Source organism: Podarcis tiliguerta (assembly GCF_965153285.1).
Source record: "Podarcis tiliguerta genome assembly, chromosome: 2".
In the NCBI taxonomy this organism is placed as follows: domain Eukaryota; kingdom Metazoa; phylum Chordata; class Lepidosauria; order Squamata; family Lacertidae; genus Podarcis; species Podarcis tiliguerta.
The window spans coordinates 3,108,981-3,133,256 of NC_139535.1; the positions used below are offsets into that span (position 1 = coordinate 3,108,981).

At 47.5% G+C, this 24,276-nt stretch overlaps 2 protein-coding genes across 2 annotated transcripts; both read right to left on the reverse strand.

Moving 5' to 3' along the window:
• Positions 1-23,889, reverse strand: LOC310670301 (uncharacterized protein). Its single transcript, XM_083425439.1, has 4 exons — positions 23,789-23,889; positions 21,445-21,618; positions 10,181-12,802; positions 1-37 (listed from the first exon to the last, which is right to left on the reverse strand). The coding sequence occupies exons 2-3, from the start codon at positions 21,575-21,577 to the stop codon at positions 10,938-10,940; spliced, it is 1,998 nt and encodes a 665-aa protein (XP_083281565.1). The 5' UTR covers positions 21,578-21,618; positions 23,789-23,889; the 3' UTR covers positions 1-37; positions 10,181-10,937.
• Positions 859-2,989, reverse strand: LOC310672882 (uncharacterized protein; the record flags this gene model as incomplete). The annotated part of the gene is made up of 2 exons (XM_083430534.1): positions 2,409-2,989; positions 859-1,481 (listed from the first exon to the last, which is right to left on the reverse strand). The coding sequence occupies exons 1-2, from the start codon at positions 2,473-2,475 to the stop codon at positions 859-861; spliced, it is 690 nt and encodes a 229-aa protein (XP_083286660.1). The 5' UTR covers positions 2,476-2,989.
• Positions 23,890-24,276: the final 387 nt, after the last annotated feature.

A 24,276-nucleotide genomic window follows, 5' to 3' on the forward strand; every position in this document is an offset into this window, starting at 1 on the left:
TGAAGCTCTTCCCACATTCGAAGCACTGATATGGTTTCTCCCCTGTATGAATTCTTTGATGGGACGTGAGACCCTGCCTCTGACTGAAGCTCTTTCCACATTCAAAGCACTGATAGGGTTTCTCCCCTGTATGAACTTTTTGATGTAAAGTGAGGCTGTCCTTTCGACTGAAGCTCTTCCCACATTCCAAGCACTGATAGGGTTTCTCCCCTGTATGAATTCTGTGATGGGAAGTGAGACTGCTGCTGTCACTGAAGCTCTTCCCACATTCCAAGCATTGATATGGTTTCTCCCCTGTATGGATTCTTTTATGGATTATGAGATGGGGGCTTCGACTGAAGCTCTTCCCACATTCCAAGCACTGATGTGGTTTCTCCCCTGTATGAACTTTTTGATGGGAAGAGAGACTGTCCTTTCGACTGAAGCTTTTCCCACATTTCAAGCATTTATAGGGTTTCTCCGCTGAATGAATTATTTGATGGCAATTGAGATTTGAGCTGTAACTGAAGCTCTTTCCACATTCCAAGCACTGATAAGGTTTCTCCCCTGTATGAACTTTTTGATGCAAAGTGAGCGTGGACTTTTGACTGAAACTCTTCCCACATTCCAAGCACTGATAGGGTTTCTCCCCTGTATGAACTTTTTGATGCAAAGTGAGGCTGTCCTTTCGACTGAAGCTCTTCCTACATTCCAAGCACTGATACGGTTTCTCCCCTGAATGAACTTTTTGATGCAAAGTGAGGCTGTCCTTTCGACTGAAGCTCTTCCCACATTCAAAGCACTTATAGGGTTTCTCCCCTGTATGAACTTTTTGATGCAAAGTGAGCTTGGACTTTTGACTGAAGCTCTTTCCACATTTCAAGCACTGAAATGGTTTCTCCCTGTATGAACTTTTTGATGCAAAGTGAGGTTGTCCTTTCGACTGAAGCTCTTCCCACATTCCAAGCACCGATAGGGTTTCTCCCCTGTATGAATTCTTTGATGGGAAGTGAGATCCCCACTCTGACAAAAGCTCTTTCCACATTCCAGGCATTGATAGGGTTTCTTCCCTGTATGAATTCTTTGATGGGAAGTGAGACTCTGCCTGTGACTGAAGCTCTTTCCACATTCCAGGCACTGATAGGGTTTCTCCCCTGTATGAATTCTTTGATGGGAAGTGAGACTCTGCCTCTGACTGAAGCTCTTCCCACATTCCAAGCACTGATACGGTTTCTCCCCCGTATGAATTCTTTGATGGGAAATGAGGTGATCCTTTCGACTGAAGCTCTTCCTACATTCTCTGCAGTGATATAATTTCTCTCCTCTGTGAATTCTTTCATGTGAAGTGAGGCTATCCCTCCGAATGAAGCTCTTTCGTTGATTGGAGGTGGACTGGGAGCTCTGGCCGATGTTCTCTACATGCTCTGAATATTCATTTGATTTCTCCCATATGTGGATTCTGTTGTGGTCCCCCTTGTTCTTCCCTTCCCATTCATCACCATCTGCAAAGAAGAGAGAAGATAATTATCGCCTCAGGAAGAAATGGAGCTCCAGATTATTGAACAAAGTGCCCCGCCCCTCATCTCACCAAGAGACTTGAGAGTGCTCCGTTTCAGCCTCAAGAGGACATCCTTGAAGTCTAACTTAATGGCATTGTAGATGTGTGGCATCTTCAACCCCCCAGCATTTGAGTACGCCTGAGGGGTGCCTGACTATCTTGAAACCAATGGGGTGCCATTGCCAGCATACTGTGACCGGGGTGCAGATGACACAGAACGATCAAACCCACCAACTGACCCCTCCCCCAGCAATGCACTGCCATGTTCGGGTAAAGGTAAAGGTACCCCTGCCCGTACGGGCCAGTCTTGACTCTAGGGTTGTGCACCCATCTCGCTCAAAGAGGCCGAGGGCCAGCACTGTCCCAAGACACTTCCGGGTCACGTGGCCAGCGTGACATCGCTGCTCTGGCGAGCCAGAGCCGCACACGGAAACGCCGTTTACCTTCCCGCTAGTAAGCGGTCCCTATTTATCTACTTGCACCCGAGAGTGCTTTCGAACTGCTAGATTGACAGGCGCTGGGACCGAACAGCGGGAGCGCACCCCGCCGCAGGGATTCGAACTGCCGACCTTTCGATCGGCAAGCCCTAGGCGCTGAGGATTTAACCCACAGCGCCACCCGCGTCCCTGCCATGTTAGGGTAAGTCGTGCTAACTCTGCATCGCTGCCCCGGACCCCAACCCCACTCAGAGCGAAGGGGACGTGCTTCACATCCATTATTGAACAAAGTTAATGAATGCTTGTGATAAAGGAAGCACTGAAGTTAGATGTGAGGCCTTACAATAGTTTTCACATTTAAGAAGGCCTGGGTGGTTCAGACAAGCCTGGTCATTGTTTCAAAAGGCATGACTAGACAAAGAATATTCACAAACAGTTGATATCCCTCCATTCAGGGCTCACGGTGTGGATGTTAGAATCCCAGATGCTGTTGGTCTCCATCCAAATAGTGGAGGTTCATCAAATAGAGCAGGGATGTCCAACAGGTCGATCACGATCTACTGGTAGATCCCTGCAAGGTTTTGGTCAATCGCTGGCCCCCTCCCGGATCCTCCCTCCATTGTTGGAGAATGGAAGACAGAGCTTACAAACAGAGGCTGGAGGCTGTTTTCCCCCCAGCGCTCCTTTGGTGAGTTGCTAATAAAAGCTCAACAACTTTGACCTGAACCCCTACAAAACAGGGGTAGATCACTCCCAGTTTTTAATTCTGTGAGTAGATCGCAGTCTCTTCGAAGTTGACCATCCCTGAAATAGAGGTATGTATGGAATTTCAAAATTGATGTTACCATCTAACAGGGAATTTTAACGAGAGGGTCCATGATCCCATAATTCTTCTCCTTGACTTCCTTATCCAAAGCTCTCTTGTCAGGATCCACCAACGTCCCTGCCTCCTCTGAAACAAGCAGGAACATCTTCACCTGCACACTCCCCATCAGCTGTTGCCTCAATCTAAATTTGGTCTAAATTTAAACTTTTTTTCTAAATATCTTTCTACGCTTTGAATCTCCTCTCATTTTCATGAGGAGACCAACTCTATAGATATTCCTGCAAATTTATTCTGCTAGTTTTGAGAGTCATATGAGAAGACTGAGAAGACTCAGTCTACATATTTGTAACATTTATTAGTGCTATATGATCCTTGTTTTTAAAAGAAAAGGAAAAGTTATTCCTAAAAGAAAAGAAAAAGGCAAAACACAGAGGCCCCATCTGCAGTCAATCCTGAAATTAGGATCAGGTAATTTAAAGAATCCTGGCTTCTAGTGCTGCACAATGGATCAGCGAGTTCTCTGACATTGGTAGGGCATTCAGAGCACAGTACTGGCGCCAATACATCGCGGTGGCCGGGGAGCTGTGATGTATTCCTAGCTCAAATTCCCTGCAGATGTCAAAGGCGCAGGAAGGCAGGCAGGTAGGTGGAGGAGACCGAAAAGGTGCCCACCTTCTCAATCTCCATCCACCTGCCTGCCTCATCCCACCCCCAAAATGAGCAAGCCCCAGTTCCTCTCCAGCCCCATCCACCCATGTCCCCATCTCCCCTCCCCTGGGACTCACCAGATGTCTCGGAGGTCCCTGGGAGGCAACGCTCAGAGGCTGTGAGGAGGGATGCAGGAGACAACCTGACCAGGTCAACCGTCCATCTTCCCCCTTCCATCCTCGCTAGGTCTACAGATTCAGTCTCTTTCATCCTTCCTGAGGAGTCGAGAAGCCACCACAAGCTGCAGGGTCCTGGGAGAGAGGAAGAAACAAAGGGAGCCTCAGAGGCCCTGCAGGGATTCTCCTGCCCTAGATATTCCCCTGCTCTTGGAGAAACACAAATGGGGAAGCCCCTTCCCAACAGAAACCCCATTTGAAACATCTCCAGCGATTCCCATTTAATGTGTTTGCACCTCACCCCACTTCGTAAGGCTGGCATGGTATGCACAGTAGTGACCTGAGAGTGGACCCCATTGAACTCAGAGGGGCTTATGGATAGAACTTGGTGCAAAAACCAGGCACCATCCTGTCCCCAAGCCTGAAAACTGCAACCCCAGAGCATGGGCAGAATACAGCCGAGTAGCTATTACATGTAGGTGCCCCCACGTCTCAATGCAAGAGATGACTTAGCAGTTGAGCTGGCTGGGCCCCAAACCTCTTTCTGCTCATCATTAGAGCTGCTGAGAGACCCTAGAAGGTTGGGAATAGGATCTGGCTCCTGCTGTTTCTTAGCCACCTCCTCATTTTCCTTATTCACGCAAAATGGAGTGATTTTTGGTTGTGCTTTCTTTAGAGAAGCTCTCTTTGGAGCAGGGCCCATGGCACTCGGGGAGAGACCAGAAATTCTGTAACCACTCCAGGTCAACACCATCTTTCCACTTAATTCCGTATCATGTTTCCTTATACCATTTGTAGCAATTAAAGCTTTTCTAAGTTTAGTCTGCAGGTCCAGCACTGAGGGCCTTCTGGTGGTTCCCTCAGTGCAAGAAGAGAAGTTACAGGGAAGCAGGCTGAGGGCCTTCTTGGTAGCAGCGCCCTCCCTGTGGAACACGCTCCCATCAGATGTCAAGGAAATAAAGAACCACACAACTTTTAGGAGACATCTGAAGGCAGCCCTGTATTCGGAAGTTTTTAATGTTTGATGTTTTATTATGTTTTTATATGTGCTGGAAGTAGCCCTGAGTGTCTTGGGAAACCCAGTCAAATAAGTGGCAGATAAATATTATTATTATTATTATTATTATTATTATTTATTATTCATACAGGATGCTGATGGCGTTGCAGGCATGAGTCTTCCTAAAAATATTGAGCTGAGCAAGGCTGGGTGCAGCTCCTGCTCCCAAGAGTGGCACATGCCAGTCTGTGCACTGGCTCAGCTGGGAGGGGGCAGGTGTTTAGCTGCTGATCCATCACAAGGTTGGAAACCAGATCTCCCCCGGCCCTAGGGACTCCTCCCAAGAATCCGGGGAGCCAGAATTGGTTCAGGACCCTGAGAGTTGCAAGGAGACAGCTTCAGCCCTGCTGCCCAAGGACTGCAATTCCCAGAGTGGTCTCCAATCCCCCCTTCTTGCCAGGGAACTCTGGGAATTGTAGTTGGGTAGATGGTGGGAGAGGGTCTCCCCTCCAGTCTCCACACTTGGGGGGGGGGCTGTATCTCCCCACTCCACAGGGCTTCTCCTTCCTCCGATTCCTTGGATGCTTCTCTGTGTTATGAAATGCGACTTTCCCCTCAATCTGAAGGGGGCTTATTTGCATGCCCTCTTTTTGTTGCCCCAAAGACCCCTCCCCAAAAAGGAAGGCAGCATCTTGATCCAAAGGAAGAACAGAGTTGCAGACCTGCTGGACACTCAGCCCCTCCCTGGCTTGGCAGAGAGGAACTGGGGGCAGGACCCTCTGCTCCCTGACTTGGGGGTCTCCCCTCCCCATACATGACCTGAACGGGGGGGGTTGCCTCCTCCCTTGCAGCCCTGGGACCCCCTTCTCCCCGCTGCACCCCAAGGGGGAAGAGACTCACCAGATTCCAGGAGGGGCACCGAGGAAGTTTTTGCAAAGCAGAGAGAACAGGAAGGGACTGGGCAGGGAGGGGCTTCTGCTCGGGAGGACCTTGCCCTCCCCCGCCCTCCCCTTCCTGTCCTCTCTAGGAATCCCGCTCTGCTCCTTTTAACCCTCGGCAAGCCGAGGGCACCGAGACCGCCCCTCCCTCCCTCTTCCTGCCTGCCGTTTTCCTGCTTCTGCGCTCTAGGGGCTGCCCTCCCTTCTCCATCTGGGCCAAGGACTCTGCATCAAGGGCCCCCCCATCTTAGTCTGACTGGCGACAAGGGAGGTGGGGGTTCCCGGGTACCATTCTGCCGTGTGCATCTGGATCCCTACTTTGAAACGACTAAATCAGTGAATGTTAAGGGGCCTTTCCTGGAAGCGCCTTCCCTGAGACCCACCGGCAGGGTACGTGGGATCCGGCTGCGAAGTTGGGGACCTGCGGGGTCTCCTTGGAAATCTCCCCCCCCCACACACGTTTCTCTTTTCCTGGGGGGCCGAGAGATGCTCCCCTGCCGTGCACCCCCAGGGGCCCCTTTGAGGAAACTGAAGTGCGATGCCCACCAAAGGGAAGGTGAAGGACCCCTGGACCTTTGTCCGCAGACAGCTCCCCCCCCCCTTCTTCCCCACACCAAACATAACCACACTTTTGAAAATCCTTCATACTCTGGGCATGTGCAGATTTCGCAGCTTTCTGTAAACCAGAGGCAGGGAAGAAGTGGCCAAGGAACCACCTTGCAGAAAAGGGGCCTTGTGGGCTGAGGTGCAGGATCCCTGAGGATCCAGTACAGGAAGAACTGAACAGGGAAGAACTGCCCCCCCCCATCAGGTGGCACCCCCACCTGAATCGCAGAAATAGACTCCCGGAGGAGCCAGCAAGGGAGGCGGATGGGCAGAGAGGACAAAGAGATGAAGATGCAGTGATGGGGAAGGGAGGGGCCCCCAAAAAGGGCCCTTACTGGGCCCCGGATCTATGCATTCTAGCTGCAAAGTGGGAACCCAACACCTGCAGGGCTTGCATGGCAGGATGAAGCCCCTCCCCCCCGCAGGAGATTACCCTCCCCCCATGCACAATAACACTGGAATATTCAAAAGGTAAAGGACCCCTGGACAGTTACGTCCAGTCAAAGGCGACTGTGGGGTTGGGGCGGTTGTCTCCGCTGTCAGGCCGAGGGGGCTGGCGTTTGTCCACAGACAGCTTTTCCGGGTCACGTAGCCAGCAGGACTAAACCGCTTCTGGACTAAAACTCCTAGGGGCCAAGGTCCCGTTGTCCCCCCCCCCCCAAAAAAAAAGTTGATTGACATTAAAATGGTGAGGGGTGTGTGGCATCATCTCACCCATTAGACTGGGAGGAAGAGGGTGTGGGGAGGGATTTGTGCAATCTCCACACAACACCCTGCCTCAAGTTCTCAAACCCCAGAGGAGGAATCATGTACAGCTCCTCCTGGAGATCTGAGTTTAGGTAGGCAACATCCACATCAAAGTGGTTTACCTCCCAGCCTCTCTATGCTGCACAAGCTAAAAGCGTTCTCAGAGTCTCCGCTCGTGACGTTGGCGAATACACCTCCGTGAAGTGTATTCCCTTTCTCTGAGTGAATCCTCGAGCAACTAACCTAGCTTTATACTGTGGTTCTCCAGCGTCAGTGGGTTTCAGGCGGTAAACCCACCTGCAACTCACAGCCTGCTTGCCCGGTGGCAACTCTGTGAGTGAGAACACACCTAGATCTTCCATGGACTTCATCTCTTTGTCCATTGCCCTATGCCACTTACCGGCTTCTTCCTCAGGTAAACTCTGAATATCCTCGAAGGATTCAGGTTCACATCTGGCTGAACCTACCCAGACGCCTGAAGCGTCATACCGATCAGGAGGCCTCCTTGTCCTCACTGATCTCCTCAGTGTGAACCCTGGTGTCACTGCTGCCTCACTGGGTCCAGCTAAATCATCCTCAAATTCAGTGTCTTCCCCCTCTGACCTGCTGCGCCTCTTGGGCCTTACAGCTGGTCCAGCAGGTAAGGAAGGCTCACTCTTTGGCTCAAACTTGACACTAGCCTGAGGAGGTGTTCTAGGTTCCCCCCTCTGAGGGATCCTGTGCTGTCCCTGCCTTGGACTCTGTCCCTGTGGTGGACCCTGTTGCTCTGGACCATGGTCCAGAGCAACAAGTTCCTCTTCCTCCTCAACGTCTGAGTCATAGAACGGCTGTGGAATCACGTTTGGATTAGCGTGCAGACGTTTCCAACCAGCTTGCTCACAGAACTCAGCGCTATTGCTGATAACAAACCTAGACTGGTTTCCACTTGGGTATGCAAACCACCAGGCCTTTGAGCCAGGCTCATACCCTACAAAGATCATTCTTTTAGATCTTGGCTCACCTTTCTTGCGTAGAGCCTTTGGAATAAGCACCCAGGCCTCACAACCAAACACAAAGGTAATGTACTTTAGGCTTCTTTCCATGCAGCAAGAAATAAGGTGTATTTCCTACACTAGAGTTGTACACTCTGTTTTGCGTATGAACTACAAATCTCCAGGCTTCAGACCAATATTTCTGGGGTAGCCCTGCATCCCACAAGATTGAAGATACCGCTTCCTGCACCGTCCTGTTCTTTCTCTCTGCCAGCCCATTCTGTTGCAGAGAGTACGGAGCGGTCAATCTGTGGCTAATCCCCTTCTCCCTAAAGAAATCCTGTAAGGCAGAACCTCTGTCACTTTGAAAGCCATGCACCTTGGTGGAGAATGTTACCTCAACTGCGGTGATCCAATCCCTGATCATTTTAGCTGCCTCCCCTTTCATTTGAAGAGGAAAGGTCCAAGCAGACCTCGAGAAATCATCAATTAGAAGCAGAGAGAACCTTGATCCCCCCAGTGATTCAACTGACATGGGCCCACACAAATCTTCATGAATTAACTCAAAGGGTTTTGTGGTCTGTCTCTCTGACTTTGGATAGGAGCATGTCACAATCTTTGCCTGTTTACAAGCATTGCAATCTAAAAATTTGTCACAAGCCTTAAATTTGCACCCTTGTGTCAGTTCGGGTGCCTTCTTAACAAACCCCCAATTCAGATGTGCGAAGCGCCTGTGCCAAATATGGTGGGGCACTACATTCACACATTGCCCCTTCGCATCTTCGGTGTCATCCTCTTTTGTAGAAAAATGCACATTTACAACAAACAAATTGCCTTTAGACTGCACTGTGTACACGTGCTTTCCATTCTTGGAAAACTCACATTGGGTACCTGCAAAAGACACATGAAAACCATCAGCAAGTAAATCATGCACACTTAACAAACAGTTGGCTAAGCCAGGCACCGCAAAAGCTTTGACTTCATGCTTAAGAAAGGAACAGAAGAAAAAGCCTGTCTATGTTAGCCATTTTTTCCTTCCATCCGTGAGCGTCACAAATTTATCAGTTTTTACTGTCCTGCAATTCCTTAAAAGACCAGCAGATGCCAATAGCGGGTTTGTGGCTCCTGAGTCGATGACGACAGCCAGAGTGTCTTGTTGACATTCCTGGATCGCCATGGCAACAATCTCCTCGCTACCCCCCTCCTTGGGGCCTCTGCAGACATCCTCTCTGGTTGTCACGGCAACAGACTCCCCCCGGCAGGGAGACTTGCCCACGACCTTCACAGCTTCCTTAGATTGCCTCAGTTGCCTTGGAGACCGGACTGCTCCCAGCGTTCTCACACAAATCCACAGCTCTTATCTTTACTTGCTCCAGGTGGCCGGCCTTGAAGCCTCTAGCTGCATTCAGCTTCGCACGGCTAGGCTTCAGCTCACGGCGTAAACAACTCTTGGCAGCTTTTGGAGAAAGAGGCGTCTCTGAGCTTTCACTGCTCACTGCCCCCCCCCACTACTCACGGGGCTTCCAGGACGTTTGCCTGCACCCCCTCTGATGGGTACGGGGCTCCCAACTCTTGGCCTCTCTCCAGGCTCCTCACACAGACACGTTGCAACATCCAAACAGCTCCCAGGCTCAGCAAAAGCACCAGCAGCATTGCCAGCAACAGCAACAGTCCCTTCGCCCCCCGGTGGGGGCTCAAAGCTCCTCCCAGCTGTGTGGTCGGCGCCATCTTGCCTCTCCATTTCGGGTGCAGCCACGTCTCAGCCCTTGCTTCCCAAACCAGCTCCACAAGCCTTTCGGAGGGATTCCCAAGCGGCCCTTGGCTGTTTTGCAGCCAGGACAACTGGCACTAGATGAGCATCCACATTCTCAGCCAAAAATGCAAGCACACGCTTCTCCATTTCACTTTGCACTGCAGCCTTTTCAGCCTCTGCTTTCCCAGCTGCATACTGTGGGGGCTGGACTACGTCCCATAGCTGCTCTCCCACCAGTAAGAGTTCCATTTCAAAACTCCATTGTAGCCAGTATTGGCTATTCAGTCTCTGACATGGCAGTTTAAACTCAAAGCCATTTCCCTGGGGCTGTGCCATGCCTCCCTTCTCCCTTCTGTGGCGTTTGCAAGAGTACTCATTCATTTATGCCAACTGGGTGTTCCGGAAAGACCTGACATTGCAGCGCCCTCGCTCCGTCAGCCTCCTCTGATCTGCCCTCTGCTTTCTTTGGCAGTCGATCAAACTGACGTTCAGTCTTTTAAGGTCTTCCAAGCCCTTTCTCACACGCTTCGCGTTGGTCCATAACCTGTTCCTAGATTTATTGCTTTATTGTTTGGCGCCCAGCCACGCTTCCCCTGCGAGCCTCTGCAGCTTCTGTTTACGCAGTGTGGCTTTAGAGCGGTCATAAAGCAATTAGCAGAATTACACAGCGCCTGTGTGTCGAAAGGGCAGTAAATCAGTCCAGACTTTTCTTCTGTCCTAATATCTCTTCATTGGAAACAAAATAGCGTATCTGCAATCCACAACAGCCATCCGTGTTAAGCTGCATTTTCTCTGCCTCCTCTCTCTCTCTCTCCTTGCAGCGGCTGAACTGAGTGCTTTCGATTTCCACTCGGTTGACAACATACCAAGCTGCTTTTGTCACGTCCTGGCTTACTTCCCTTGTAAGCCCGTCCCCGCAAGCACGAGGCATAGAAGGCTAACCCTTCACTACACCCAACAGTTTTCCCCCTGTATGAATTATTTGATGAGAAATGAGACTCTGCCTGTAACTGAAGCTCTTTCCACATTCCAAGCACTGATAGGGTTTCTCCCCTGTATGAATTCTGTGATGGGTAGTGATATTTTCCCTGCAGACGGAAGCATTTTCCACAGTCTAAGCAGTGATAGGTTTTCTCCCCTGTATGAATTCTTTGATGGGAAGTGAAACTTTCCATCAGACGGAAGCATTTCCCACAGTCTAAGCACTGAAAGGGTTTCTGCCCTGTATGAATTCTTTGATGGGAAGTGAGATGTTCCTTCCGACGGAAGCATTTTCCACAGTTTAAGCAGTGATAGGGTTTCTACCCTGTATGGATTCTTTGATGGGAAGTGAGATGCCCACTCTGACGAAAGCTCTTTCCACATTCTAAGCACCGAAAGGGTTTCTGCCCTGAATGAGTTCTTTGATGGCAAGTGAGATTGTGTCTGTGACTGAAGCTCTTTCCGCATTCCAAGCACGCATAGGGTTTCTCCCCGGTATGAATTCTGTGATGAGAAGTGAGCTCACCACTCTGACGAAAGCTCTTTCCACAATCCATGCACTGATATGGTTTTTCCCCTGTATGAATTCTGTGATGAGAAGTGAGCTCACCCCTCAGACGAAAGCTCTTTCCACAATCCAAGCACTGAAAAGGTTTCTCCCCTGTGTGAATTCTGTGATGGGAAGTGAGATCACCACTCAGACGAAAGCTCTTTCCACAATCGATGCACTGATATGGTTTCTCCCCTGTATGGATTCTTTGATGGGAAGTGAGACTTTCCTTCCAACTGAAGCTCTTTCCACATTCCAAGCACTGATAGGATTTCTCCCCTGTATGAATACTTTGATGGGAAGTGAGTCTTTTCTTGAAACTGAAGCTCTTTCCACATTTCAAGCACTGATAGGGTTTCTCCCCGGTATGAATTCTGTGATGGGAAGTGAGACTGTCCTTTTGACTGAAGCTCTTTCCACATTTCAAGCACTGATAGGATTTCTCCCCGGTATGAATTCTGTGATGGGAAGTGAGACTGTACTTTTGACTGAAGCTCTTTCCACATTCCAAGCAGTGATAGGGTTTATGCCCTGTATGACTTCTTTGATGGGAAGTGAGATGGATGCGCTGACTGAAGCTCTTTCCGCATTCCAAGCACCGATAGGGTTTATGCCCTGTATGAATTCTTTGATGTAAAGCGAGTCTGCAGCTGTGACTGAAGCGCTTCCCACATTCGAAGCACTGATAGGGTTTCTCCCCGGTATGAATTATTTGATGGGAAGTGAGACTCTGCCTGTGACTGAAGCTCTTTCCACATTCCAGGCCTTGATAAGGTTTCTTCCCGGTATGAATTCTTTGATGGGAAGTGAGACTGTCCTTTCGACTAAAGCTCTTTCCACATTCCAAGCAGTGAAAGGGTTTCTGCCCTGTATGACTTCTTTGATGGGAAGTGAGAGTCTGCCTGTGACTGAAGCTCTTTCCACATTCCAGGCACTGATAGGGTTTCTCTCCGGTATGAATTCTGTGATGGGAAGTGAGATTCTGCCTGTGACTGAAGCTCTTCCCACATTCGAGACACTGATAGGGTTTCTCCCCAGTATGAAGGTTTTGATGGGAAGTGAGACTCTGCCTGTGACTGAAGCTCTTTCCACATTCCAGGCATTGATAGGGTTTCTCTCCAGTATGAAGGTTTTGATGGGAAGTGAGATGTGACATATGACTGAATCTCTTTCCACATTCGAAGCACTGGTAGGGTTTCTCCCCGGTATGAATTATTTGATGGGAAGTGAGATGTTGTCTGTGAATGAAGCTCTTTCCACATTCCAAGCACTGAAAGGGTTTCTGCCCTGTATGACTTCTTTGATGGTAAGTGAGACTGTACTTTCGACTGAAGCTCTTCCCACATTCAAGGCATTGATAGGGTTTCTCCTCTGTATGAATTCTTTGATGGGAAGTGAGACTGTACTTTCGAGTGAAGCTCTTCCCACATTCAAGGCACTGATAGGGTCTCTCCCCGGTATGAATTCTTTGATGGGAAGTGAGGCTATTCCTTCGAATAAAGCTCTTTGTTTGATGCGAGGTGGACAGGGAGCTCTGATGGATGTTCTCTCCACACTTTGAATATTTATCAGACTTCTCCGCTATGTGGATTCTGTTGTGGTCCTTCTTGTTCTTCCCCACCAATTCATCACCATCTGCAATGAAGAGAGAAGCTAATTAGAGCTTCAGGAAGAAATGGAGCTCCAGATTATTGAACAATGTTAATGCATGCTTGTGATAGAGGAAGAACTGAGGAGAGTCAGATGTGAGGCCTTACTATAATTTTCACTGCCTTTTAAAGCTGGAATTTCTTGCCTTTTATCTGGGATAGATTTTGTTTGGCTAAGTCATGGATTCCAATCCATCTTGAAGGTCAGTCATCTCTTTGGTCAACAAAATGCAGACAGAAGCAAAAGCAAAAATGAGACTTCCCTGCGTGGTGCGCTCAGTGGTGGGTCGAGGGAAGTGCTCTCATACAGTCGAGCACACCCGATCGCTGTAAAAGGGGTGAGGGGAGAACAAGGGCGATGTAGACTCCCTTGGATAAAAGCCAGAAAAGAGGTCTCTAGCCAAAAAAGCACGAAAGCGGTACTAGAAGACTCTCCGTATGCCGGCACAAAATGTGGAAGGTGGCAGGAATAGTCCAGCACTTAAAAGGGGGCACTCCTAACAGTGAGATGAGGAAGCACCAGGTTTCGCCAAATATTACAGCTGGAAACTCCAACCCTGGCTCCCTTTAAACAGACTATACTATCAGCAATACGTTGTGAGGATTACGTTCTAAACTAAAAGAAGACAAAACATATGAAAGAAAATAAACAAATAACTGCAAGAACCCTGTTTAATGCTGTTTAAGCAGACTGAAGGTGTGTGGTGAGAAGTGGTGGCGAAGGTGGTGGGGAGAACGAGAGAAATTGAAAGAGGGAAGAGCCAGGATAATGAGGGACTGCAAGAGTGTTTTGAGAGCCAGGAGGGAGGAGACAAAGGAAGGAGAAAGGTTTGAGGGCAGATGAAGATGGTGGGGTCAGCTTGCTAATTGCTGACTCACCCTCACCTTGGAAAGCAAACAGGAAATAAAGAAAGAGGAAGGACAGTTAAAAAGCATTCTGGGAATTAGGAACCGGGAAAGAAGACAAACCAAGGCTAGTAATAAAAGAAGGAAAAGTGCACAGCGCCATCTGGCAGACAATTTTAAAAGTGCAGGCAAAATGTGTTGATTTGCTCATCCTCTGTATTTGAAGCCGACTCCTCTATCTCTTCCATTATTAAATAGTGGGAATAATATTCATAACCTGACAGATCCCAACAGTTTGAAATATTAGAGACTTGGATGTTCTGGTCTTATTTAAAGACATCACCAGCCAAACCTGGGCCAAAGCATATTAACCTGTGTACATAAGAAAAAGAAATGGAAGGTCAAGATGGCTGAGAAGAAAATACAATCTAAAATAATTGTTACTGCCAGCTCCCAAGGTAGGAGACTTTCAATAGCAGAAACTGATCCCAATGCAGATTTGAAAGACTTGATAGTCAACATGAACAAAAATATAAATGATAAACTGGATTCAATGAACAATAAGATTGAACAACATTTAAAAATAATAATAGATCTCCAAGGTTAGGTAAAAGACCTGACAATAAAAAATGAGCTAGTCAAAACAGTTCAGGAATTAAAAATCAAGACAAATAAACAAGAAGAAGTGTCCAAACGGATTCAGGATGAAAATAAAGACCTGAGGAAAAATCAGGAGATTATACTGGATGACATAACAGAGATAAAGAAGGCACAAGAGCTATTATTAGATCAGATTGCCGTCTTGGACATGTAACAGCATCAAATGGTTCTGCACGAGGAATTCCTGAATCTCAAAATGAACAAATTGAGAATAAAATAATCCAAGAGTTAGCAAAGTGGATGGGAGTACAGGAAGACGAATTATTAATGGATGTGGACAAAATATTTAGGATCAGATCAGAAAGATCAAACATGTACAAAGGCCCAGGAGATTGCCTAGTGTTTTTAAACTCAAGGCTACTCAAAGACAAAATATTTCAAAAAGAAGCCAATGTAAATTAGTAATCGATGAACAGAACATCTCAATTTTTAAGGAACTGCCAAAAAGATTAGTTGAGAAAAGACAAAATTATAAAATTCTCACAGATGCCTTAAAGAAAAATTCAATAAGATATAAGTGGGAATTTCCGGAGGGACTGACATTTACGTTAAAAGAAAGAAGGAAAAAACTAAGATCAATAGGAAAAATGGCAAAATTTTGAAGAAAGTGTAAAAAGGAGCTTGGATTTAGAATTTTAACATAGTAAACAAGTTAAATAAAATTGAATAGAGACTGATGAACTTGAACATAATTTCTTGGAATGTAAATGGTCTTAATAGTAAATTGAAAAGAAAGCAAATAGAGTATACTCTGAAAAAGGGAAGATGGGATGTTGTATATTTGCAAGAAAGTAGCATGTAGCAAAAAGACATAGAAGGGTATTGATAAACAAGAAGCTAGGAACAGAATTTATATCATCAGATCCCAGAAAGAAAAGAGGTATTGTAACATATATAAACCCTCAAATAGAGACAAAACTAATTTTCAAGGATGAGAAAGGCAGGTTATTGGAGTTACTATTGGAAAAAGGGATGGAAAAAATTGTGGTGGTAGGGATTTATGCGCCAAATGGGAATAAATCACAGTATTTTAAAATAGTGCAAGATAAATTATTAGAATATATAGATGAGGAGATTATTCTATTAGGTGACTTCAACAGAGTCACCTCATTGGAATATGATCGCACTGACACAAGAAAGAAGTCAAAAGGTGGTAGACTTCCACAGACTTTTTCCCAAATGGTTGAAAATTTAAATTTAAAAGATGTTAGGAGATATAAACATCCACTAGAGAAACAGTTCACACACTATTCACAGGGGAAAAAATCAGCAAGAAGGATCAATGGTATCTGGATCTCAAATAATTTAATGTTAAAAAACAAAACAAAAACAGAAATAAAACCTAAACTACTAACAGATCATAATTCAGTTACACTGGAATTAAGAGATAACAGAAAGGTAAAAAGAAGATGGAGAATGAAAAAAATTTAAATGATGAAAAGATTCTAGGTAAAGCACAGGAATTACTTAGAGAATTCTTCCAAATTAATAAAGAGCAAGATACAGAGAGTAGAATAATATGGGAGGTGAGCAAAGCTGGTATAAGAAGATTTTATATTCAACAAAATGTGATTCATAAAAGAAATAGAGAAAAGAAAATGTATCAAATTAGAAAAGAAATAGAAGAAAATGAGAAAATATTAGCCAGACATCCAAAACAAGATCAAGATAGAGCTAATGTCAAAAATTATAGACCAATCTCTCTACTTAATGTGGATTACAAAATTCTTGCTAATATATTCAGGCTTGCTAGAGAGGTTAAAAGCAACAAAAAAGGCTTTTATGGGTATGTTCGTAGCAAAAGGAAGAACAAAGAAACAGTGGGGTCACTCAGAGGAGAAGATGTTGAAATGCAAACAGGGGACACAGAAAGGGCTAAACTCCTCAATGCCTTCTTTGCTTCAGTCTTCTCTGATAAAGAAAACAATGCCCGACCTGAAGAATTTGGAGCAAATAATTCAGGAGAGGAAACACAGCCCAGAATAACTAAGGAGATAGTACAAGAATACTTGGCTAGTTTAGATGTATTCAAGTCTCCAGGGCCAGATGAACTGCATCCAAGAGTATTAAAAGAACTGGCAGATGTGATCTCAGAACCACTAGCAGTCATCTTTGAGAATTCCCGGAGAACAGGCGTAGTCCCGGCAGACTGGAGGAGGGCAAATGTTGTCCCTATTTTCAAAAAGGGGAAAAGAGAGGACCCAAATAATTATCGCCCAGTCAGTCTGACATCAATACCAGGGAAGATTCTGGAGCAGATCATTAAGCGAACAGTCTGTGAGCACCTAGAAAGGAATGCTGTGATCACCAAGGGTCAGCATGGATTTCTGAAAAATAAGTCATGTCAGACTAACCTGATCTCGTTTTTTGACAGAATTACAAGCCTGGTAGATGAAGGGAACGCAGTGGATGTAGCCTACCTTGATTTCAGCAAGGCATTTGACAAGGTGCCCCATGATATTCTTGTAAAGAAGCTGGTAAAATGCGGTCTTGACTATGCTACCACTCAGTGGATTTGTAACTGGCTGAGTGACCGAACCCAAAGGGTGCTCATCAATGGTTTCTCTTCATCCTGGAGAAGAGTGACTAGTGGGGTGCCACAGGGTTCTGTCTTGGGCCGGATCTTATTCAACATCTTTATCAATGACTTGGATGATGGACTCAAGGGCATCCTGGTCAAATTTGCAGATGACACCAAACTGGGAGGGGTGGCTAACACCCCAGAGGACAGGATCACACTTCAAAACGACCTTGACAGATTAGAGAACTGGGCCAAAACAAACAAGATGAACTTTAACAGGGAGAAATGTAAAGTATTACACTTGGGCAAAAAAAATGAGAGGCACAAATACAGGATGGGTGACACCTGGCTTAAGAGCAGTACATGTGAAAAGGATCTAGGAGTCTTGGTTGACCACAAACTTGACATGAGCCAACAGTGTGACGCGGCATCTAAAAAAGCCAATGGAATTCTGGGCTGCATCAATAGGAGTATAGCATCTAGATCAAGGGAAGTAATAGTGCCACTGTATTCTGCTCTGGTCAGACCTCACCTGGAGTACTGTGTGCAGTTCAAGAAGGACACTGACAAACTGGAACGTGTCCAGAGGAGGGCAACCAAAATGGTCAAAGGCCTGGAAACGATGCCTTATGAGGAACGGCTAAGGGAGCTGGGCATGTTTAGCCTGGAGAAGAGGAGGTTAAGGGGTGATATGATGTTGTTGTTGTTGTTTAGTCGTTCAATCGTGTCCGACTCTTCGTGACCCCATGGACCAGAGCACGCCAGGCACTCCTGTCTTCCACTGCCACCCGCAGTTTGGTCAGATTCATGTTTGTAGCTTCGAGAACACTGTCTAACCATCTCATCCTCTGTCGTCCCCTTCTCCTTGTGCCCTCCATCTTTCCCAACATCAGGGTCTTTTCCAGTGAGTCTTCTCTTCTCATGAGGTGGCCAAAGTATTGGAGCCTCAGTTTCACGATCTGTCCTTCCAGTGAGCACTCAGGGCTGATTTCCTTAAGAATGGATGCGTTTGATCTTCTTGCAGTCCATGGGACTCTCAAGAGTCTCCTCCAGCACCATAATTCAAAGGCGTCAATTCTTCGGCGATCAGCCTTCTTTATGGTCCAGCTCTCAATTCCATACATCACTACTGGGAAAACCATAGCTTTTACTATACGGACCTTTGTTGGCAAGGTGATGTCTCTACTTTTTAAAATGCTGTCTAGGTTTGTCATTGCTTTCCTCCCAAGAAGCAGGCGTCTCTTAATTTCGTGGCTGCTGTCACCATCTGCAGTGATCATGGAGCCCAAGAAAGTAAAATCTCTCACTGCCTCCATTTCCTCCCCTTCTATTTGCCAGGAAGTGATGGGACCAGTGGCCATGATCTTCGTTTTTTTGATGTTGAGCTTCAGGCCATATTTTGCGCTCTCCTCTTTCACCCTTAATAAAAGGTTTTTTAATTCCTCCTCACTTTCTGCCATCAAGGTTGTGTCATCTGCATATCTGAGGTTGTTGATATTTCTTCCAGCAATCTTAATTCCGGCTAGGGATTCATCCAGCCCACCCTTTTTCGCATGATGAATTCTGCATATAAGTTAAATAAGCTGGGAGACAAAATACAACCTTGTCGTACTCCTTTCCCAATTTTGAACCAATCAGTTGTTCCATATCCAGTTCTAACTGTAGCTTCTTGTCCCACATAGAGATTTCTCAGGAGACAGATGAGGTGATCAGGCACTCCCATTTCTTTAAGAACTTGCCATAGTTTGCTGTGGTCGACACAGTCAAAGGCTTTTGCATAGCCAATGAAGCAGAAGTAGATGTCTTTCTGGAACTCTCTAGCTTTCTCCATAATCCAGCGCATGTTTGCAATTTGGTCTCTGGTTCCTCTGCCTCTTCTAAATCCAGCTTGCACTTCTGGGAGTTCTCGGTCCACATACTGCTTGAGCCTACCTTGAAGAATTTTAAGCATAACCTTGCTAGCGTGTGAAATGAGTGCAATTGTGCGGTAGTTGGAGCATTCTTTAGCACTGCCCTTCTTTGGGATTCGGATGTAGACTGACCTTCTCCAATCCTCTGGCCACTGCTGGGTTTTCCAAACTTGCTGGCATAATGAGTGTAGCACCTTAACAGCATCATCTTTTAAAATTTTAAATAGTTCAGCTGGAATACCATCACTTCCACTGGCCTTGTTATTTGCAATGCTTTCTAAGGCCCATTTGACTTCACTCTCCAGGATGTCTGGCTCAAGGTCAGCAACCACACTACCTGGGGTGTACGAGACATCCATATCTTTCTGGTATAATTCCTCTGTGTATTCTTGCCACCTCTTCTTGATGTCTTCTCCTTTGTTAGGTCCTTACCACTTTTGTCCTTTATTATGGTAATCTTTGTGATATGATAGCCATGTTCAAATATATAAAAGGATGTCACATAGAGGAGGGAGAAAGGTTGTTTTCTGCTGCTCCAGAGAAGCGGACATGGAGCAATGGATCCAAACTACAAGAAAGAAGATTCCACCTAAACATTAGGAAGAACTTCCTGACAATAAGAGCTGTTCGACAGTGGAATTTGCTGCCAAGGAGTGTGGTGGAGTCTCCTCCTTTGGAGGTCTTTAAGCAGAGGCTTGACAACCATATGTCAGGAGTGCTCTGATGGTGTTTCCTGCTTGGCAGGGGGTTGGACTCGATGGCCCTTGTGGTCTCTTCCAACTCTATGATTCTATGACGTAGGAGTTGAGCTGGCTGGGCCCCAAACCTCTTTCTGCTCATCCTTAGAGCTGCTGAGAGACCCTAGAAGGTTGGGAATAGGATCTGGCTCCTGCTGTTTCTTAGCCACCTCCTCATTTTCCTTATTCACGCAAAATGGAGTGATTTTTTGGTTGTACTTTCTTTAGAGAAGCTCTCTTTGGAGCAGGGCCCGTGGCACTCAGGGAGAGACCAGAAATTTTGTAACCACTCCAGGTCAACACCATATTTTCAATAATTCCTTTTTAAAAAAAAATACTTGTTTTTATTAGAAATTCCAACATAACAATTTAAACAAATTTACATCATCCACATTATTCTGCCCCATTTCCCCCTAAAAAAGAAAAAAGAAAAAAAACCCTCCCCACTCCCAAGACTTCCTTCAGCTCATCTCTCTGGTTTCGCAACACATAATTTTATCTGCATGTTATAAAATTGTAAAAATCCTCAATTTATCTCTATATATTACCAATAAAGCGTTTGTAATGAAGTTGGAAAATCTTAGAAGAAGAAGAAGAAGAAGAAGAAGAAGAGGAGGAGGAGTTTGGATTTGATATCCCGCTTTATCACTACCCTAAGGAGTCTCAAAGGGGCTAACATTCTCCTTTCCCTTCCTCTCCCACAACAAACACTCTGTGAGGTGAGAGGGGCAGCTGCATGTGGAGGAGCGGGGAATCGAACCCAGTTCACCAGATTAGGAGACTACCGCTCTTAAGCACTACACCACACTGGCTCTTAGCAAGTTAAAACTTTGGCTCATGCTAAAGAAGAGGATTATGGGAGAGCCAAACGCTGTAGAATTCTTGGAATGTGTATCTGCTTCTTTAATGGCAGACTTTCTGTCTCAAAGAGTGTGAATAAGTTATCTTCTCCATCTGCAGGAAGGAGGTTCACATTTAGCTGTTGACACCTGGCTATCTGAGATGCCGTTTCTGTGTGGAAAAGGTTATGAAGCTTAATTTACAACTCAAAGAATCTGGTCTGGCTCTGGGAATGCTTTTCATCTTCAAGGCCTTTTGATAAACAGGATTCGGCTGTCGAGGCTCCTAACAAGCCTGAGATGTTGTTCTATCTAACCACTGGCGAGTTGCTTTGCTGTTGTTGTTGTTTAGTCGTGTCCGACTCTTCGTGACCCCATGGACCAGAGCACGCCAGGCACTTCTGTCCTCCACTGCCTCCCGCAGTTTGGCGAGTTGCTAATTAATCTAAAGAACTGATTGGCTTTTGAGTTTTGAATCCACATGGGTTCAAAGGGGATAAAACCTAAGGAAACCAACTTGCAATTCCCTAACATACCTTGCCATGTGAGACCATTGTCTTGCAAAGAGGACTTGCCCTGATGCCAGGGATGCGGAGAACAGTTCTGTTTCACACTTTCATTCTCATTGTGAGCATGTTCTGTAGTTAGTGATACTGAAAAATGTTTTTATTTTCTGTTTGGGATTTGTAAGAGATGTGCCAACTTTTCTGTTTGAATAATATTGGTTTTTTATTGAATTCTGGAAAAAATGACTTTCCCCTGTTTCTGCCTTTTATGCCTTTCTGCCCGGGAAGCTAAACCAGTACCTGACCACTTAGTCGCCTACCAGAGCCTGATGGATTTCTGTCTGCGACACAGTAAAGTGACACAGTGTGGGGCAGCCCGGTAAAACTGCAGAGTAATCTCCTTCCTTAGGTTACTTTTCAGGGCTGTTCTAAGATAAGGAAGTGGTGGCACCAAACTACTGTTTCTGTTTCTTTATGTTCTGAAAAAGTTTCGGCGCACCCCACTCACTCTCATCTGGGTCTTGGAAGGCAGGCTGGAGAGGTGAGAGAGTGTGCACGAAGGATACACAAGCCCCAATACCTCTCAATCTCCCCTCCCCTGGGACTCACCATATCTCTCGGAGGTCCCTGGGAGGGAGCGCTCAGAGGCTGTGAGGAGGGATGCAGGAGACAACCTGACCAGGTCAACCGTCCATCTTCCCCCTTCCATCCTCGCTAGGTTTACAGATTCAGCCTCTTCCATCTTTCCTGAGGAGTCGAGAAGCCACCACAAGCTGCAGGGTCCTGGGAGAGAGGAAGAAACAAAGGGAGCCTCAGAGGCCCTGCAGGGATTCTCCTGCCCTAGATATTCCCCTGCTCCTGGAGAAGCACAAATGGGGCAGCCCCTTCCCAACAGAAACCCCATTTGAAACATCTCCAGCGATTCCCATTTGATGTGTTTGCACCTCACCCCACTTCGTAAGGCTGGCATGGTCTGCACACTAGTGACCTGAGAGTAGACCCCATTGAACTCAGTGGGGCTTATGGATAGAACTTGGTGCAAAAACCAGGCACCATCCTGCCCCCAAGCCTGAAAACTGCAGCCCCAGAGCATGGACAGAATACAGCCGAGTAGCTATTACATGTAGGTGCCCCCACGTCTCAATGCAAGAGATGACTTGGCAGTTGGGCTGGCTGGGCCCCAAACCTCTTTCTGCTCATCATTAGAGCTGCTGAGAGACCCTAGAAGGTTGGGAATAGGATCTGGCTCCTGCTGTTTCTTAGCCACCTCCTCATTTTCCTTATTCACGCAAAATGGAGTGTTTAGTCTGCAGCAACTTCTGTGTCATTCACTTAGTGTTCTGCAGAATGCGGAGGCTAGACTGGTGACTGGGAGTGGCTGCTGGAACCATCTAAGACCGCTCCTAAAGGATCTACTTTCAAAGTGTTGGTGCTGACCTTTAAAGACCTAAACGGCCTCGGCCCAGGATACCCGAAGGAGCATCTCCACCCCCCATCGTTCAGCTGGACACTGAGGTCCAGCACTAAGGGCCTTCTGCTGGTTCCCTCACTGCAAGAAGAGAAGTCACAGGGAAGCAGACTGAGGGCCTTCTTGGTAGTGAGGCCCTCCCTGTGGAACACGCTCCCATCAGATGTCAAGGAGATGAGTAACTATGTAACCTTTAGAAGACACCAGAAGGCAGCCCTGTATATTATATGTGCTGGAAGCAGCCCAGAGTGTCTGGGGAAACCCAGTCAAATGGGTGGCAGGTAAATATTATTATTATTATTATTATTATTATTATTATTCATATAGGATGCTGATGGCGTTGCAGCTTCACCCCAGTGCCTTGCCAGGACAGGAGGGGCATGAGTCTTCCTAAAAATGTTGAGCTGAGCCAGGCTGGATGCAGCTCCTGCTCCCAAGAGTGGCACATGCCAGTCTGTGCACTGGCTCAGCTGGGAGGGGGCAGGTGTTTAGCTGCTGATCCATCACAAGGTTGGAAACCGCATCTCACCCGGCCCTAGGGACTCCTCCCAAGAATCCTGGGAGCCAGAATTGGTTCAGGACCCTGAGAGTTGCAAGGAGTCAGCTTCAGCCCTGCTGCCCAAAGACTGCAATTCCCAGAGTGGTCACCAATCCCCCCTTCTTGCCAGGGAACTCTGGGAATTGTAGTTGGGTAGATGGTGGGAGAAGGTCTCCCCTCCAGTCTCCACACTTGGGGGGGGGGCTGTATCTCCCCACTCCACAGGGCTTCTCCTTCCTCGGATTCCTCGGATGCTTCTCTGTGTTATGAAATGCGACTTTCCCCTCAATCTGAAGGGGGCTTATTTGCATGCCCTCTTTTTGTTGCCCCAAAGGTAAAGGTAAAGGTACCCCTGCCCGTACGGGCCAGTCTTGACAGACTCTAGGGTTGTGCGCCCATCTCACTCAAGAGGCCGGGGGCCAGCACTGTCTGAAGACACTTCCGGGTCACGTGGCCAGCGTGACATCGCTGCTCTGGTGAGCCAGAGCCGCACACGGAAACGCCGTTTACCTTCCCGCTAGTAAGCGGTCCCTATTTATCTACTTGCACCCGGGAGTGCTTTCGAACTGCTAAGTTGGCAGGCGCTGGGACCGAACAATGGGAGCGCACCCCGCCGCGGGGATTCGAACTACCGACCTTTCGATCGGCAAGCCCTAGGCGCTGAGGCTTTTACCCACAGCGCCACCCACGTCCCGTTGCCCCAAAGACTCCTCCCCAAAAAGGAAGGCAGCATCTTGATCCAAAGGAAGAACAGAGTTGCAGACCTGCTGGACACTCAGCCGCACCCTGGCTTGGCAGAGAGGAATTGGGGGCAGGACCCTCTGCTCCCTGACTTGGGGGTCTCCCCTCCCCATGCATGAGCTGAACAGGGGGGGGGGGTCTGCCTCCTCCCTTGCAGCCCTGGGACCCCCTTCTCCCCGCTGCACCCCAAGGGGGAAGAGACTCACCGGATTCCAGGAGGGGCACCGAGGAAGTTTTTGCAAAGCAGAGAGAAGAAAGCAGCCTCCTCTTTGCTGGCAGGAAGGGACTGGGCAGGGAGGGGCTTCTGCTCGGGAGGACCTTGCCCTCCCCGCCCTCCCCTTCCTGTCCTCTCTAGGAATCCCGCTCTGCTCCTTTTAACCCTTGGCATGCCGAGGGCCCCGAGACCGCCCCTCCCTCCCTCTCCCTGCCTCCTTCTGCGCTCTAGGGGCTGCCCTCCCTTCTCCATCTGGGCCAAGGACTCTGCATCAAGGGCCCCTGGGGGTGCAGGGCAGGGAAGCATCTCTTGGCCCCCCAGGGAAAGAGAAACGGGCGGGGGGGGGGGAGACTTCCAAGGAAACCCCGCAGGTCCCCAACTTCGCAGCCGGATCCCACGTACCCTGCCGGTGGGTCCCAGGGAAGGCGCTTGCAGGAAAGGCCCCTTAACATTCAATTATTTCAAAGTAAGGATCCAGAT

Excerpts from the sequence above, each read along its gene's own strand:
- LOC310670301 (XM_083425439.1), bottom strand. The coding sequence starts at position 21,577 with ATGGAAGAGGCTGAATCTGTAAACCTAGCGAGGATGGAAGGGGGAAGA. Across the intron at positions 12,803-21,444 it reads AGGGACCTCCGAGAGATATG|ATGGTGATGAATTGGTGGGG; the intron begins GTGAGTCCCAGG and ends TCTTCATTGCAG.